An 18,518-nucleotide genomic window follows, 5' to 3' on the forward strand; every position below is an offset into this window, starting at 1 on the left:
CTAGTGATGCTGAGTGTCTTTTCATGTGCTTAGTGGCCATTTGTACATTTTCTTTAGAGAAATGTCTATTCAGATCCTTTGCCCATTTAAAAATTGTTGTCTTTTTACTACTGAGATGAAGGTATTTTATATATATTCTAGATACAGGTCACTTATCAAATATATGTGAAAATTTTCTCCAATTTTGTAGGTTGTCTTTTTACTTTAAAAAAAAAAATTTTATTTATTTATTTATTTTTGGCTGCGTTGGGTCTTAGTTGCTGCGTGCGGGCTTTCTCTAGTTGCGGCGAGTGGGGGTTACTCTTCATCAGGGTGCACAGGCTTCTCATTGCGGTGGGCTTCTCTTGTTGTGGAGTACGGGCTCTAGGTGCACAGGCTCAGCAGTTGTGGCGTGCAGGCTCTAGAGCGCAGGCTCAATAGTTGTGGCATACGGGCTTAATTGCTCCCGGCATGTGGGATCTTCCTGGACCAGGGAACGAACCTGTGTCCCCTGCATTGGCAGGCAGATTCTTATCCACTGTGCCGCCAGGGAAGCCCTCTTTTTACTTTCTTGATGGTGTACTTTATAGCAGGAAAGTTTTAAATTTTGATGAAGTCCAATTATCTGTTTTTTCTTCTGTTGCTTGTGCTTTTGGTGTTATATCTAAGAAGACATTGTCTAACCCAAGGTCATGAAGAGTTACTCCTGTGTTTTCTTCTAAGAGTTTTATAATTTTAGTGCATGTATTTTGGGCTTTGATTCATTTTGAGTTAATTTTTGTATATGGTCAGAGGTGTCAGTTCTTTATTCAAAGTTACTTAACTTTTAAAATCTTTCTTAAGGATTTATTATAAATGTAGGACACTTTGATACTATCTTAATGTTCAGTTCTTTACCCTGTTGGTTTAAGAAGTCATTTGTTCAGGTTTCTAGCCACTGCTCTATCTTTAGACATATTGTCTTTTTTTGTCTGGCTTTCATGTAGTTCATGTAGCTCAAAAATGGTGCCACATAATAAATATGCAATTTGGAATTGTAGGACCCCTTTACTTTAGTGATATCTTAAGGCATTTGCTAATTCTTTTGCCAGTGGACTGTTTTCTGTTATTTTGGTTAGATGGTTAATGTGGATCCAGTGGCATAATTTGAAAAACAAGTCAAGCATAGTCTCAGTCTTTATCACCATTATATTTAAACTGTAGTATTTTCCAGTTTGATAAGGTCTTTATAGTTAAAGTTTTTGTGTAATTGCTGTGATCGTATTAGAGATTAAACAGTTTCAAATTCAGTTGTCTTCAAGAGGTTATTATCATTGAAGATGGAACAAGAGTAGGTTATTTATTTAGCCAAAAATTTATGGAGCACTGAAAGTGAATCAGACACTGTGATAGTCACTAGGAATAGAGAGATGAAGAAGTCCCTTATGTTAAGGATCCACACTTGAGTTGGGAGACATAATGTGCGATTAAGTGCTTTGAAGGAGAAAGAAGAATTGGTCAGTATTATAGCCTCAGTTCCCCTGAATGCAGAGTCGGAGGCAGAAAGCTTAGGTGTTGTTATAGTTTGCCTCCCTCATTTTATAGGTGGGAACATTCAGACACAGAGGTTAATAGTTCTAAGTTTAGTCAGGAATTACAGAACTTGGACGAAAACTATTTCATGAATGGCTTTAATAAGGATAGAGGATTTCTTAAAGCAACTGTTCAGAGTGCTGTTGGCAATATAAAATAGAACATATATATACACAATATAATATAGAATAGAAAACACCAGGTCTCTTACTTTCATTTTGACTGTGGGCTAAGAAACTAGAGTTTCTTGCTTTCTATATTATTTAAGTCCCTTCCATAGATCATTAATTATCTGGGTGAAATTTTCACCAAATTATATTAATGTTCAGAAATTAGGTTTTGTTTCCAAAGAATTCTTCCTTTAGAATGTAGAGGGGCTAGGTAGTGAAATAATATTTTTTTTTGGCACTTAATGCTGGTGTTAACATGGACAAAAATTGCAATTTAAGGTGTGGTTTGTTAACTTTTAAGTTGCACTTATGAGGTAAATCTGCTTGGGTGTGTTTGCTTCAGTTGTTTCTAATTTACTAAGGAGCGATTTGGTCCATAAAAAATTAGTTTTGAGTTTCTTTCAGGTTTGAGTTAAGATTGTCATGACTTGCAGTGAAAATGAATATCAATTTTTCAACATCATGATTTATTGAATAATTCCTAGTGATTATTAAGCACTCCTTATAATGAGTTATAGAAGTTTTGCTAAATGTTGTTTTAGAATCTTGCTGAGATTTTTAATGGCTTCTTGTAGTAGTTCCCCCTCCCCCCTTGAAATTCTTAGTGTCTTTTAAATTCATATGATTACAATAGCTTTGAGAAGTATAGAGTAGGAAAAAAATTTTATTCTCTGAAGGTAGCACTTCTCATAGCCCCTAGTTTGGGACTTTTCTCGTTTAATCAAGTTGCCTAGTCTAGTGTGTAGTATTGATTGGATTAAGCAGAGCTATTGAGTATTTTAATTAAGTTTTGTGGAGCAATGCAGCGTTTAATTCAGCCTTTTTCTTTTGAAGACATATTGTTTGAAACATAAATTTGTATTCTTTATCAGATTTTCTTCTAAAAACTTGGTCTTTGGAATCAGATTTGAAATTGAATCTTGACCATGTCACTTGTTAACTATATGACTTTGGGCAAATTACTTAAATATCTCTGAGCTAGTATTCTCAGCAGTGAAAGAAAGGATATAGAATCTAAGTCATAGGGGTGCTCTGAGGATTATATGAGATAATTAAAAAATCTAGTATTGTGCTAAACTAGATGAATTCTTTCTCCTTCAGTCTGTCTTTGCTTTAGCTGTCTTCAATTTCCCATAGGTTTCCTTGATAGAATTGTAAATATTCATTTTTTTTCTAAATTTTTAAAAATATTTAAATTATTGTCTTCTGGTATCTCGTGAAAAAGTGTGAGGAAAGTGAAAAAGTATGGTGAAAGTCTGCTACTGTGTTGTATAAAAACGTTGGCTTGGAAAACTTCTGATCAGGTCTCTTGTCATCTTTTGTAATTTTGAAAAACTTCGAGGGAATTTAGCTTTAAGTCTGAGTTTGTTTTCCTTTTTGTAACATACTGAATTTGCCCAAATGGATGAAAGTGAAATTATTAGCCATTCTTGAATAAATTATAATGACTAGATCAGCACTGTTGAATGCAAATATTTGTGCCACATGTAATTTAAAATTTTGCAGTAGCCATATGGAAAAAAATCAGGTGAAATTAATTTTAATAATATATTTAACCCCGTATATACAAAATATCTTTCAACACATAATCAACATAACAGTTATTGATATTTTACATTGTTTTGTGCTTTGAAGTCAAAAACATGGTATGTTTTATACTTTCAGCACATTTCAATTTAGACTAGATATATTTCAAGAGCTACATGTGGCTAGTGGCCACTACATTATATAGCAAAGGTCTATGTGAGTAAAATATAATATTACAGCAGTAGTGGGCTTTAGCTGTGTGTGATAAAAATGTCAATGGTTATCACTGGTTTAAAGCTTGTCTTCATGCCTTAGCAGTCACTCATGTGGATGGTAAGAATTTACCCATCTTTGCAATCTCTATCCCATAAGTGATTTTACTAGTTATTCATTGTCCATTCCCAAAGATTTGTAAAGTTTCATAGGCCCAAAATATGCTCTTCGATTATTGAGAGCATAAACCAAACTTAATATATGTTTGTTCTCTTCACATTCATCAAATCTGTAGGTGTGACATGGGCAAGATTGTATTTTGAGAAGCTCATCCTGGATCACTGTGAAGAATACGTTGGGGGAAGGGGTCAGAAGATGGGGGGGGAACAGTAAGAAGGCCATTGCAGTTTACATGTGAGAAATACTGGCAGCTAATGGGAAGGGAGTGTGGGGTGGGAGTTGGAGAAGTGGAAAGAAAGAAGGGGGCTGATAGTAGCTTGAGAGTGACTGAAGGAATGCTTTTGTTTTTCTTTGCTTGTGTGCATTTTAAAGATGATTGAGACTTGAAATGTAGATATGAGGCATCCTGTTGAGAGGAAGCAGATGAACATATGAGAGAAAAGGGTAACTGATAGGGTAATCCTGAGAAAAGATGGGAAGAGATGAAACTTGTATATAAAGAGAGGTTTGTTGTTTTTTTTAAATAGGTTTTGTCAAGTTGGCTTAAACTTTAGAACTGTGGGGAATATCTATCACTAAGAAAAATAAAGGCTAAATTAGAGTTGTACTCTCCTCCCTCTCTTTTAAATTGGAAGGGAGCGAGAAGGTGAAATTAGAGTTAAATTAAGAAGTGATAGAGAACAGACTTGTGGTTGCAAAGGGGGAGGGGGTTGGGAGAGGGATGAGTGGGAGTTTGGGATTAGCAGATGTAAGCTATTATATATGGAATGGATAAAAAACAAGGTCCTACTGTATAGCACAGAGAACTATATTCAGTATCCTATGCTAAATCATAATGGAAAAGAATATTAAAAAAAGAATGTATATATATATATATATATATATATATATATATATGGGTAACTAGATCACTTTGCTGTACAGAAATTGACACATTGTAAATCAACTATACTTGAGTAAAACAAAAGTGATTTAGCAGCAGTTTTGGATCAATAAGTATGTTTGAGATCAGTATGTATACTAGGCATCAGTAAATATTTATACTTATTAAAATCTTTCTCACCCAGATTTTATTTAAATATAGTTAATGGCAGTAAACTGTTTTTCCATAAAGTGTTAATGGAATACAAAATGGCAAAGAACATTGGTTCCACCTGTTCTGGTTTTAAGGCATGGAGATGCACTCTTGTTACCTCAGGTGATGGAGGTTTTTTTGTTTTGGATTCTTGGGGAGGGAAGGAAGCCCAACACAGTCGATATCTGCAGTTGTGATGAAACAGTTTCTGAGAGCTAACAAGGTGTTTCCTCAATCCATAGCCCCTGCCCTTTACCTCCCTCCTGCCAAGCAGTGGAAACCATTTTCAGGGGAAATCAATATTTATAAAACATAAAAATTGAGCTTCACTGATTCAAGTGAAGGTTAGGGGGCCGATCTCTGCCAGCCTTTTCCCCCTCTTCTGCCCCTCTGACACTTCCTTCTCCTTTTCCCTTCTTCCCGAGGCCCTTCTGAGGATCTATAGGAACATGTGTAAACTCCTGTAACACCAGTCATTCCTCATCAGCTAGAAGAGCAGTAGCTCTCTTGGCCCTCTTTTTGCTTTGGTGACTCACTGGCAACTCTAGTAAATGCCATTCCCCTCAGGTGCTGAACCTCCTGCCGCTTTTCTGGTCACCTTCTTATGACTTAGCTTCTATTTGTCTGTCTTTATACCATGAACTAGTGTCATCTTCTGCTGCTGCTACTGATTATAGTACAGTCTTTATGCCTCATATTCAAGTGCCTCAACAAATAGGCTCTAATTGGATTGATTAGTGATTATCCAATATAGAGTCACTTCTCTTGGGGTCTGCTAGGCTCCCTCATGTTCAGTTCTAAAAATGGCTGCCGTTGGCACAGAGGCCCATTCTTCATCCTTTCTCATGTAGCTAAGCTATTGGGGTCACATGACACAAGGCTGGGTGGAGAACTTCCCTCAGATTCCCTCAGAACTTCCTTGGATTGCTTCCCTCAGAAGGTGGCTGTGGTTGTTTTTTGGCCTATTCATTACATAGGATGCTCTATACGTTCTTGATACCTCAGCTAATCAAAAATGGACAGCTTTTTTTTGTTTGATCCTATTTTGTTGGTAATAATGATAACAGCCTTGGCTATCACTCAAGTGTTTTCCTTGTGCAGGAGCTGTATTAAGCATTTTACATGTAGTAGCTCATGAGCTATGTGATGCATTTTACTGATGAAAAAATTGAGTCACGCTGAAATATGAAGTGCCTGTTCAACGTTTACAGCTTTTCATTAGTGGGGTGGGGAGGGTTGAATACAGGCAGTCACCTTTCCAAACAGTAAAAGACTTATAGTCTATAGCATAACATTTCAGAGCTGCAACTGACCAGGGCAATCATCTGTCATATTTCTCCTATTTTACATGTGAGACAATTGAGAGTTTAGGTGACTTGCTTAAGGTTGCAGAGGCCAGTCATTTCCAGCGAACCCAGAGTTTCTAATTCCTAGACTAGTCCTCTTTCTGCTTTAGAACGAGTACCTAAGACACAAAGTTTTGAATGTTAATCTTGAAACCCAAACCTATTAAGTGTTAGCAGATACAGTAAGTGGATACATAATGTATGGTTGTACACAATCATCCATGTAGGCTTTTTTTTTTTTAGCTTACTCTTTAGCTTGAGGATGGTATATATATACAGAGAAGAGACTGGAGTTGATTATTCACAAGAAATATTTATTGAAGAAACTTATTATTATTATTTTTGGCTGAGCTAGGCGGCATTCGGGATCTTAGTTCCCTGCAGAAACTATTATTGAATTAACGTCCTCATGTCTAGCTGAAGGTGAAAGTACTTTCTTGCCAGGTTGGAATCTTCCTGTGAGGTTATATGTGGCAGTGATTGAGAAAGTCCAACATAAAGCATGATGGAGGAAATCAATTGAAATACAGTGAAGGTGCACAACCCTGGAGGGTTTGGTAAAGAAACTTGGATTAAAGATAGAAAAGAGCTAATTATGCTAGATGTAAAATATTTACTTATTCCCTTCTTTGAAAAAGCGTTTACTTTTGTAATGCATCTTGGTTTTTAATGAAACATGACCATGGAGTTAAGTTGCTTACTAAAGGGTTAGCAGAATAGCCCCGGCTTGACTAAATGACATAACTTTATGGATAGTCAGGTCCAAAAAGGATATTTAAACTCTAAAGAATGTCTTGACTCTTGAAAGTTAGTAAAATACAGAAGCCTAGTACATTCCTCTAAGTCAATAAAATAAGACCAGCTCAGAATGTTTTCCTTGGTAGAAATGCAGATTCTCAGCCACCATCCTGCACATCAAGATACGTTCAGAGCGGGCCTCAGCAGTTTGGGTTTTAACAAGCGCTCCAGGTGATTCCAGTGCTTGCGAAGTTTGAGAACCACTGTCATAGAAGCAACCAACTTAACAGTTAAAACAATTTCATTTTGATCGTGTTGGAGAAGAAGTGAGATATTTTCCTGCTAAAGTTTTAGAATCAATAAACAACGAGCTCAACTAGTGTCTTCTCTGGATAAAGTTACGATTGTGGTAAACTGTTTTTCATATATCTGATGGAAAGAGTATATATAGGCATTGGAAGTCCTGGCTTCGTAGTTTATCTCAGATATATGCTAATTAACCTTGAGGAAGTTTCTTTTTTAAGGCCATAGCTGCTGCTTCTGAAAAATGGGACAATACCATCCACCAGGGAGGATCATAGAAAGGGTTGGAAATAATGTAAACAAGTGCTCAATACTTAATAGGCATTGAAAGACCATTCATTATTACTTAAATCATCAGCTTTGTTGTTTTTCTCCCAGTTTAGAGACTATAGCTCCCTCAACACTGTTTACATTTATTAAAAAATAATTTGAAATGTTAATTCAGAGATATCAGTTCTTTATCTTCCTAAATCATCCTTGGCTAGATCATTCTTGGCATATAGTCTACTGCTTGGTCACCTAATACTATGTTAGGGGAAATTCCAGACCAACTAGAATTGAACTCAGTTCACTTGGGACCGTGATTTTGGCAAACTGCCAGTTAACTTTCAGCCTGGATTAAACTTTTCTAGAATCTAAAAGGAAACAAGATCATTTAAATTATTGTAGTCACAAGTAGAAAATTGGAAGAATGATTTCATTCTAGGCCTCTTTAGAACTAAGTTATACCTTATGTAGGATTAAAAAAAAAGAATTTAATGTGAATTTGAATTTTAGGACACTTGATAATTGGATATACGTATTTGTAGAATGAAAGTTGGAACTCATTGTACTTAAGTAGCGCTGAGAGAATGACACTGATGGGATGAATGTTGGCTAAGCAGGATCCATCTTTCCGACCCTACATTTTGCCGCCCCCCCTTTTTTCTTTTTGAATTAATTTTCTTCTGTAATTGTGGAAAACATTTTTATGGTTCCAAAGGAAAAACTATAAAAGACGGTACATTCAGAGAAGTCTAGCTTCCAAGTTTATGCTGTCTGCTAACTGTTCTCTTCCTCTCCCTATAGGCAATCATTTTTGTTTGTTTTTGGTTTATTCTTTTTTAAAAATAAACACATTCATTTTTATCTTCCTTTGTGGATAAAGGCAACATTATATTTACACTGTTCTGCACTTTACTTTTTTCACTATTCTGTAGCGTGTAGATCTTATACCACTTTACAACTGCATAATACTCAGCTGCATAGTACTTTGTCATATAGATGTATTGTAGTTTATTCAACCATCTTCTGTTGATAGACATTTAGTTTGCTTCCATTCTTTGCTATTACAAATAGTATTTTGCAGTATATCTTTGGAATAAGTTCCTAGAAATGAGATTGTGGGTCATAGTTTAAATGCAGATGTAATTTTGCTAGCAGTTGCCAACTTTCCCTCCAAATGAGGTTTGTAACAGTTTCTGTTCCCATTAGGAATGTGTGAGAATCCTTATTTCCTTACAGCTTTGTCAACAGAGTATGTCAGACTTTTGGAGTTTTGCTAATCTGATACGTGAGAAATGATTACATCAGCATCCAGTTGACTCTTGAACAACACAGGTTTGAACATTGTGGGTCCACTTATATGTGGATTTTTTTCAATAGTAAATTTTACAGTACTACACGATCTGTTCTTGCTTGAATCTGTGAATGCAGAACCATGGATGTGGAGTATAGGGAGGGCCAACTATACTTATACAAGGAGTTTTGACTGAGCCGAGGGTTGGTGCCCCTAACCCCCGTGTTGTTGAAGGGTCAGCCGTAGTTTTAATTAGTGTTTCTCTTCTTATGAGTGAGAGTAAACATTAATTAAACATCTTTTCACTTAAACTTTTGAATTAACTTCATATTTATGTTTATTTTTTAAGGAAGTATTTCTTGGTTATTACTGCTGCTACTGTTGCGAATAATTATTCTGGATTTTCCCCCCCAGAGGTCGTAATAATAATCACTCAAGAAACAGTGTTACCTCGCACGTATGATTAAATAAAAAAGACCTATTTACATATTTCTTGTATTCAGAGATGTCACAATCTAATTTGGGAAAAAAGACTTGCATGAAGATCATCATGGTTCAGTGAAATAAATGCTGATGGAGATAAATACCAAGTTCTGTGGGAGCATTGAGATTGGGATGGAGTGACTTGGATATCAGGAAGGTATCAGGAAAAGATTATTGGTTAGCATATGAGGTAGTCTTTGGGTTGAGTCTTTAAGGAAGAGGAGGAGATTTCTAGGCTGACCCTGCCTGGAAGAGTATTACTGCCAGAGGAAGCAATGCCAAGGAAGAATGTGGTGTCTGAGCATTCACAGGTCACCTGGTTTTGTGGTGGGTTGTGGTGGGCTGGGCGTTGTGACGTGACTGCAGCTGGACCATCTGGATTTGCTAGGTCTCCACTTCTTGACCCTGAGCCCACTTCTAAATTTAAGCACAACAATGCCAACTTGATTAAAAATTTGATTAAAATATTCATGTTTCTATTTTCTTAATTTTCCCCCTGAAGCATACATCCCCTCTTGATAATCTTCCTACTCATTTTTGAATAAACTGGGAAGGGTAACCCTGAGAGGAGGTAGAGTGATTTCTTTGCCCGCTTCCCATTTTATTGTTGAGCAAGCCTAAAGACTTTATTTTTCATCTCTGCTGTACTTTTGATTTATACTTACTGCTTGCTTATTGCCAAGTTCGAGGCTCCTTATATAGTAGCTTGTTGTTTTTTTAAATTAATTAATTAATTAATTAATTTTTGGCTGCATTGGGTCTTTGTTGCTGCACGTGGGCTTTCACTAGTTGTGGGAGCCGGGGCTACTTTTCGTTGCGGTGTGCGGCCTTCTCATTGTGGTGGCTTCTTTTGTTGCGGAGCAGGGGCTCTAGGCACGTGGGCTTCAGTAGTTGTGGCCTGCGAGCTCAGTAGTTGTGGCTCATGGGCTCTAGAGTGCAGGTTCAGTAGTTGCGGCGCACGGGCTTAGTTACTCTGTGGCATGTGGGATCTTCCTGGACTAGGGCTCGAACCCATGTCCCCTCATTGGCAGGCAGATTCTTATCCACTGAGCCACCAGGGAAGCCCAGTAGCTTGTTTTGTTCGCTTAAGGGAAAGGACTGGCAAGGTGTGAGGGTGGTTATAAGAGAGTTGATAAGGCTGGAAAGGTAGGCAGGGGCTAGTTGGAAACTTTGTGTCTCATTTTGAGGAATGTGTATTTTATAGTTGAGTCTCTAAAAATCTGAAATGGATAAGGGGCAGAGGAGAGGGATTGGAGGAGGGGAATGACAAGATTAGCTTTACATTTTTGAAAGGTAACTTTGATGACTGTGTTGAGGAAGATGGATTGGACAGTGTACAGTGTAGACAAGGGGGCAATGGTCCCCAGACCAGCAGCATCACCTGGGAACTTGTTAGAAATACAGATTCTCAGGTCCCACCCCGGACCTACTGAATCAGAAACTCTGGGAGTGGGGTGCAGCAATCTGTGTTTTCATTTGATTCTGGTGAATGTGAAAGTTTGAGACTAGGGATATGAAGGCTAATGAGGCTGTATATTATGGTTTGCAAATGCCTTTCACATTAATTATGTAGTTGATTTTGTTGAGATGATCATTATATTTGTGTCTTACTTTCACAGTCAAAGAGAAATAGAATAACTAGGATTTTGTGATTTAGTTACTTATACGAAAGCCTAGTATTAAGATTTGAGAAGCTGGGATAATGTGGTAATATATTATACTTGGAAGAGGGAGACAGTCTAGGATCATGTGGAACAATAAATACAGTCATGGGGAAGTACTGTAGTAGAATAAAACAAGTAAGAGGTGCTTAATCTTCAATGCTCTAGATGTTGCTTGCACATGACATTGATTTGTATCGTGGTACTTAAATCTGCAGTGGGGAAAAGTGAAGATATTATTTTTTAAAAAAGGGGAACATGAACTCTTTGTGGAGCCCAGAGGAAAGGATGGGTTTACTCAAGATTTGCTGAGATCCCCTGTGCAATCGGTTCCACACAGCTGTTATGAGGTGGTCTATTTTCATTCTTTAAATAATAGCTAGCAGCTGATTTGCATCTAACCCAGTTTTCATTTGTTTTTCTTTGAGAGTGTGAGGGCTGTGGGTTTAAATTTCAACTTTCTGGAAGTGGGACTGAGTAAATCTGATAATCTTCTTTATTTTCCTCTGTTAGCTTTGCTGGGTGACCAAAAGGACAGATAAAGCAAATGCTTTGTAAATATCATAATTCTATCTTAAAGGATAAGTAATCTTTTTTTTCTCCTTCGAATTTTATTCCAGGACCCATCAGTTACACAAGTGACAAGAAATGTCCCACCAGGACTTGATGAATACAATCCATTCTCGGATTCTAGAACAGTAAGACTATTCTTAATTGGACTACTTTTAAATATTAAAATGGAAATTAAATAGGATTTATATTTCAATTGTGGTTTCTTTTTAGTTGATTGGTTAAACTTATATAAAATAAGCTGTTAGTGTTTTATTTAGAATTTAGCAAGTTTATTAAAACAGGAAGGAATATTTCTAGTAATTGAAAATTACCATGATGGTTCTACAAATTAAATTGCTAATAACCCCTCTAATATGTTAAAATTACTACAGTTCTTTAAACAGGAGAGGTTTTTTGGTATACATGTTAGTTTCATGGTACTACAGGGTGATGTTTTCTTACAAAGAGAGATGTTCGTCTGGAACTGTACCATGAATATTTGTATGATTGTCATTTGAATTAGGTGATTCTGAATAGGACTACCTTTCTACTCTGGTAGACTAGAACCTCTGGAACCTGGCCTAGGAGCATATTCTTCTCAAAATGTAGTATTGGTTTATAAAATGAAGGAGTATGGAAAAAACCCTTAAAGGATAGGGTTCGCTACCCTGAGTGCATATTAGAAGCACCTGGAGAACTTTATTACAGTATCTGTTAGGGCTCTAATCTCTCACAGGGCGGTTTTGTTTTTTGTTTTTGCTATAGCGCTTTTGATGATTTTATTGTGAGCCAGTTTTGAGGACTACTGAAGGTAGGTTCTGTTGAGAATTCTCCCTCAAAATTTCTCTGGCAAATAATTTTGTCTCCTGTATTTGAGTTTTTAGCTCAAATATCCCACTCATGAGGCACCTAATTTTAAACATTGTTGGCTCTTGAACTGTTAGTCATCCTCTTAAAGATTATTAAAGTTCTTCAGTTATGTGCTTGGATTTACATGTCATTATAAGGATCCTTACTTGATCATCTCTTCCTGATGCATGTTTTTCATAGTCTAGAAAATAATTCTAGAAGATCGTGTAGGCTTTTGCTTGGAAATTTCTTCAAGATGTATTAACTTTTTAGTTTTAAGAAGAGCTTTGTACAAAGTAAAAGCACTAAAATAAGAGTGAACTTTAAAATTTCACTTTATTTCAAAGCCCTCATTTATTTTAACAGCCTCTGTTTATGTGTAGCAGCTGCAACCCAAACTGGGATCATCAGGTGTTCTTTGAGCATGTCAGTTTCAGATTGAACCCTGTGAAATGGCCAATAAGTTGACCAGTTTTGACATGTAAAGATGGCAGTGTCGTATGGCTCAACCTTATAGTAACTGAAAATGTATGAGATTGCAACTTGGTAGGAGTTGAAAGGGAGAAAAAGAAAAGCCCGGTATATTTTATTCCACTATATGTAGTTTGATAATTTCTGGGGGGGTGGAGATGGGAACAGGACTGTTAAAGTTTGTTGGTAAAGAATAAAGGGAGGTTTTTATATATATTTTTGGAAGATTTTACTAGGAAAAAATGTTTAACCTTTTTACAGTAGCAGCTTTAGATATTCTTTTTAGAAGTAGTAATGTTCTTCAACAAGTTGTCTGCTCTATGCTATGTGCTTTACCTGTATTATCTTATCGAATTCTTATAACAGCATTCAAAATGGATATTTTTTGTTTCCTTTTACTGATAAAGAATCTTAGACACAAGTCATCCAGCTAGTAAGTGGCAGAACTGGTTTATGTAGCTCATCTTTTTTCTGTAAAGCTTTTGCCTTTTCCATTTTGTTAGTGCTCTTTAGAGACAGATGCCTAAGAAATAGAAGATAATGTCCCGGTCTATGGAAAATTTCTCACCTAATTGGGATTTTAAAAAATTACATGAATTAGATATATCCAGGAAGAATAAAACAAAAATGTAAATTATGGTTCTAAATGTTGAGACTTTACAGTCAAGGAAAGGTTTTCTGAAAGAGAGTAGCTAGGCAATAATGAAAAGCCAGCTTACAACGAAACACTTCTCTTAGATTTGATGAGTAAGATAGTGTCAGAACCAGGAAAAATACTGTTACAAGAGCACTTAGGCATTTTCCACTGAACTTTTTACATGATGGAAAATACAGATGCAATAATTTAAAAATTCAAAATTCTTTTGTTTCCTGTATGTATGATTTTAGAAATTTGTCCCACCACTCCCCCCTCCCTGCCTGTTTTTGCAGCTGTGACTGTTTTCTAAGAGCAGACGTACTTGGATAATTGATGTAAGTGATATGTCAGAACTCAGTCCAGATACTATTTTAGTTGATTGTTGTTATCCATATTTGTCTTAGAAAAGTATTTGTGAAAATGAAGCTTCTAGATTGTTGCAGAAGGGTGTGGTGAGCTACTTGAGGTCAAGTAGGAAGATCCTTCAGCAGAATGAGCATATAAACTTAAGATTTTAGAAAGTTCCTGTCTTTTTAATTTTTTTATTAGGTTTCCTTTTATATTTAGTTTTCTGTTTGAATGGAAACTTTAAGGAAAGTAACAATTAAATATTTAAATAATTTTAATAATTTACATATTAATTCATTCTGTATTATAAATTCAGAGAAAGGAATCCTCATAAAACACCACATAGTTTAGACTTAGTCTGTTGGTAGTACACTGGAAAGCTATTCAGCAGTCGAAATGTGGTGGTCTGAATTGAGATGTGCTATAAAATGGAGGGTAGTCTTTGGTTATGAAATAATTTTTTTCTGTTTGAACTCAAAATGCATTTTACCACTGGAATTATGTTGAGCTTGGTGGGTAGCTTCCCTGGCCTGCCCTCTAAAGCTTAATGCATAAATTACTAGAAGGATTAGCTCATCCTTGAGAACTGTTATGTATTTAGGGGGAATGTTTTCCTTTTAAATTAGGCAACAGTTTAAAATGCCTACTGCAGCTTGATTCTCACTCATTTCAGCCACTGGTGATGGCATTCACGGCTTCAGACAGGATGTCTTCTGGCGGGTGTTGAAGTACAGGGATAGGGAGACCTATGTGTGCTGGGGGGGGAAGTGTGGTGCTGTTGATAAAATCCTTAGTGATGTCTCTCAGGGCCTAGTTTACTGTCATATTTTTTTTCCTTCAGGAATAGGTTGCTTGATTCCTTTTCTGTTCTGCTAGTTGTTGACATATATGATTTCTGTCATATAAAGCAGCAAGATCTGCAGAAGAACCAAGAGAAGAAAATTCCAAGTACTGGCACGCTCAAGTGGTCATTTCTGACCATAAAGGACATAGATAAATGATTTATGTAAGTAAGAACTGCCTCTGACTAAGTTAATTCAGGACATGGAGTAGACTGAGAGTCATAAGACCCGGATTCTAATCCAGGCCTCGCCACTAATTAGCTGGTACTTTAGACAAGCCATCTAACCTCTCTGGGCATCTTTTTTTTTTCAATGTGTAGCAGTGGAGGCAGAGAGGAAGATGTTGAGTTAAATAATTTCTGATGTCAGCTTTTGTTTTGAAAATGGATAAAACTTTTAGCTCCAGGCACTGACTGGATAGTACATAGTAGCTTGCCTATTTTTAATACCACAAAAGCAATTCCTGTACTGTAATATCTGTCTTTCTTTTCCCTTGGCATGCATTTCCTTTTTTCTTTCTCCTTTGCTTCTCATCTTTCTTGGAGCTCATTATCAGTCCCTTCCGAAACCAGTCTTCTTTGTTTCTTGTCTCATTTAATGATAACTATTGCCTTCTGTTCTTCTAGTGTCATTGCCTGGAAGTACTTGAGTCATCTTTGGCTCAAACAGCTTCTTTTCCTACATCTAATCAGTAGCCACATCCTGTCATTTATACCTCCAGGAGATATTACCTGTCTGTCCTTTTCATTCCTACTAAACTGTCCTAATTCAGGTACTCATGTGAGATAATACAATGACCTGTCTACTTACCTGTCTCCAGTTTCTCTTCTTCAAATTAGTTTTTTGCACTATGACTAGAATTATTTTTTTAAGGCAAAGTTCAGATTAGGTCCTTTCTCCTTAGAAATGTGTGTATTGATTATGCATTGCCTACATAGTTAGTGTGCCATGTGGGGCCTCCATGATTTGACTTAAGACTATCTTTTTTTATTTTTAATTTTTTGTAGTCTTTATTTTTTAGAGCAGTTTGAGGTTTACAGAAAAATTGAGCAGAAAGTAGAGAGTCTCCATAGACTTCTTCCCCAGACTGTCTGTTTAATCTTATCGTCTAAGGTGCCATTTGCTCCAGCTAAAGTCATCTACTTTCTAACCCACAACCCCATTGAGACCACCTCCCTTAGGGCATTTATTGGTCATTGAATGGAGTAAAGAGACACTGTGTGTGGTCATAATGCCTGGCTTCCCTAGGTTATCCTTACCTCCTTTAATGGGCCAAGATGAACCTCTCATACTAGGTATATTCATTTTCTATTGCTGTGTAACAAATTACTAAAAATTTAGCAGCTTGAAAAAGCACACATTTATTATTTTATCATTTCTGTAGGTCAGGAGTTTGGACACAGCTTAACTGGGTCATTTGTTCAGGGTTTCACAAGGTTGTGATCAAGGTGTGATCTGGGCTGCATTCTCATCCAGAGGCTGGACTGGGGAAGAATCTGTTTCCAAGCTCATTCAGGTTGTTGCCAGAATTAATACCCTTGTGATTGTATGACTGGGGGCCCCAGCTTTTGGCCAGCTATCAGCTGGAGGCCACCTTCAGGTCATCGATGCTGTCTACAGTTCCTAGAGGCTGCATGGTTTCTTGCCACACAGGCTTCAACATCATGGCCACTTATTTCAGAGAGTCTGCAGAGAGTCTCTCACACTTTGCTACTAAGATGGAGTCCCTATGTTACATAATGTAATCAAGGGAATGATATCCCATCACTGTTAACCGAATTCTGTCGATTAGAAGCATGTCACAGGTCCTGCATACACTCAAGGAGAGGGTATTATATTAAGACGTGAACACCAGGAGGGTAGAATCATTGAGATTCACCTTAGGGTTTGTATGCCACGCTGGGAATAAGATGGCACATTATGGTTAGGACTGTATAACTTCATATCTCTTCATGCCCATTTAAAAGGATCAAAGTGGAGCCTGCAGAACACTTATCCCTCCCTACCGTCAACACTTGACTGCCCTAAGTTTATCAGGACTAATCTCATTATGCCTTCGATTCCTGTTTATGCCATTCTCTACGAGAAGCCCCAGACTCCTCCTCATCTCCTGGATTTTAATCCTCATGATGCATCTGCACATTTCTTATTCTGAGCCCTTCTATTTCCTTAATTCCTGAAACTTGTGCTTTCTGGAAGTCAGAGTCCAACTTCATCAAAATCCCCTATATCTTTATCTTTTTCTCTGAATGTTTTATCCTTTGCTCTGTGGAAACTGGCCTTTCTGTGAGGACACTGCTTCCCCTGTAACCTTCTCCAAAACTAGCTGCTTTTTCTCTCACAGTTCTCAGACAACTGGGCATAAAATTGGGGTAGGTATTGTCTTTGTTTCTAGTTGCTGCTTCTAGACAGTCTTCCTCCTTCCTGTCTAAAAAAAATCCCATGTCATCATTTGAATCTCATGTCATCAGATTATAATTGGGTCCCAGGTCTCATTGTGGCTGTCATCTACTGATCTCTGAATTACTACACCTTATTTCTCTTTGTTTTCATTTCTTAATTTTAGTTCTTGGTTCACTATTACTCTTTCCAACACTATTCCTATTTTGTAATTTTTAAAAACATCTTTTCCCTACTCTATTTTCCCCATCCACCATTATGTATTTCCTTTTCTTTTTTTTGGCTGTGCTGCACGGCTTGTTGGATCTCAGTTCCCTGACCAGGGATTGAAGCTGGGCCATGGCAGTGAAAGCTCGGAATCCTAACCACTAGGTCACCAGGGAACTCCTCCTGAATGTCATAATTTTTTTTTTTTTTTTTGGCCACACCACGCAGCATGCGGAATCCTAGTTCCCTGACCAGAGGTCGAACCCATGCCCCCTGCAGTGGAAGCGTGGAGTTTTAACCACTGGACTGCCAAGGAAGTCCCCACTGTCCTATTTTGAATTCTTAGTGATGATCTTTCCAACACCCTGCCTGTCATTGCCTTGACCTCATCTCTTCCATTGATTTTTGCATTCCATGTTATCTCAAGTCACTCACTCCCATTTCTTATATCTTTTCGGTTACTCTTCTAGTTCCTCAATTTCAACACATCTTTCAATTCCACCAGGACCTCTGGTTTGTTGATCCTACTATGTCACTGCCCTTTATCTACATCTTACTCTCTTCTCTCAGCCTAAATTCCACATCCAGTTGTCATAATCACTCTGCATGTACTCTCAACTCCCTTGCCTTCCCCTCTCCCCCTTACTTTGACATAATCTTTTGGCTAGAAGCCAAGCCCTGGTTAAAGACAACTCTGTATACTCTCTGCCCTTACCTTGCAGCTAAATATGGAGAAACACATGTAAACATACTGAATGGCCTCATTTTTAGTTCATAACCAGCTCTAAGTTGTACTGAATGTCCTAGTTATTTAATTGTCCACTCTCTTCTTCTCTCTCCTCATCTTTAAAATCTGTCCTCCTATCCTCATTCTCAGTTGATGACCTTACTTCTTATTTCACTGAGAAAATTGAAGCAACCAGTAGAGAACATCCACAGACTTCCCCCATCACGTCTACCTACCTACCAGCGTTTATACCCATGTGTTCTGTTTTCCTGCCTTTTGCTTATAGATGAACTGTCTGTGCTTCTATCTAAAGCCATTCCCTCTATTTGTGCAGTAGATTCCATGTACTTTCACTTAAGAACTTTGCTGAATTGCTCCTCTCCAACATCACTAGTTTTATCACTTTCTACTGGATCATTCACATCATCATAAAAACATGTTTTCTTCTATGTTAGGAAAAAAAAAAAATCACAAAAATTTATTATTCATTTAACAGCTTTATTAGATAATTAATATACCATACACCCATTTAAAGTGTACAATTAAATGTTTTTAGTGTAGTAATAGAGTTGTACAACCATTACCACATTCTAATTTTAGAATATTTTTGTCTCTTCTACCCCTGAAAGAAACCCTGCATCCTTTATCAGTTACTTCACATTCCCCGCTCCCTCTCCAGC

General features: G+C 37.2%; 1 protein-coding gene across 7 annotated transcripts in view; it reads left to right on the forward strand.

The window, feature by feature from the left end:
* SCAMP1 (secretory carrier membrane protein 1) overlaps nucleotides 1–18,518 on the forward strand; it is a 104,536-nt gene that overhangs the window by 13,651 nt on the left and 72,367 nt on the right. For 4 of the 7 annotated variants that reach the window (XM_082378321.1, XM_082378319.1, XM_082378322.1 and 1 more), the window contains exon 2: nucleotides 11,426–11,503. The exons of 1 other annotated variant lie outside the window; for it this stretch is intronic. In XM_082378321.1, the coding sequence (XP_082234447.1) occupies nucleotides 11,426–11,503 (78 nt within the window). Of the gene's footprint in view, nucleotides 1–11,425; nucleotides 11,504–13,757; nucleotides 13,762–14,564; nucleotides 14,669–18,518 lie in introns of those variants that run through there. 2 more of the 7 variants (XM_082378325.1, XM_082378323.1) reach the window with 2 other exon arrangements.

The sequence above is a fragment of the Balaenoptera borealis genome, assembly GCF_965194805.1.
Source record: "Balaenoptera borealis genome assembly, chromosome: 2".
NCBI classification, from domain to species: domain Eukaryota; kingdom Metazoa; phylum Chordata; class Mammalia; order Artiodactyla; family Balaenopteridae; genus Balaenoptera; species Balaenoptera borealis.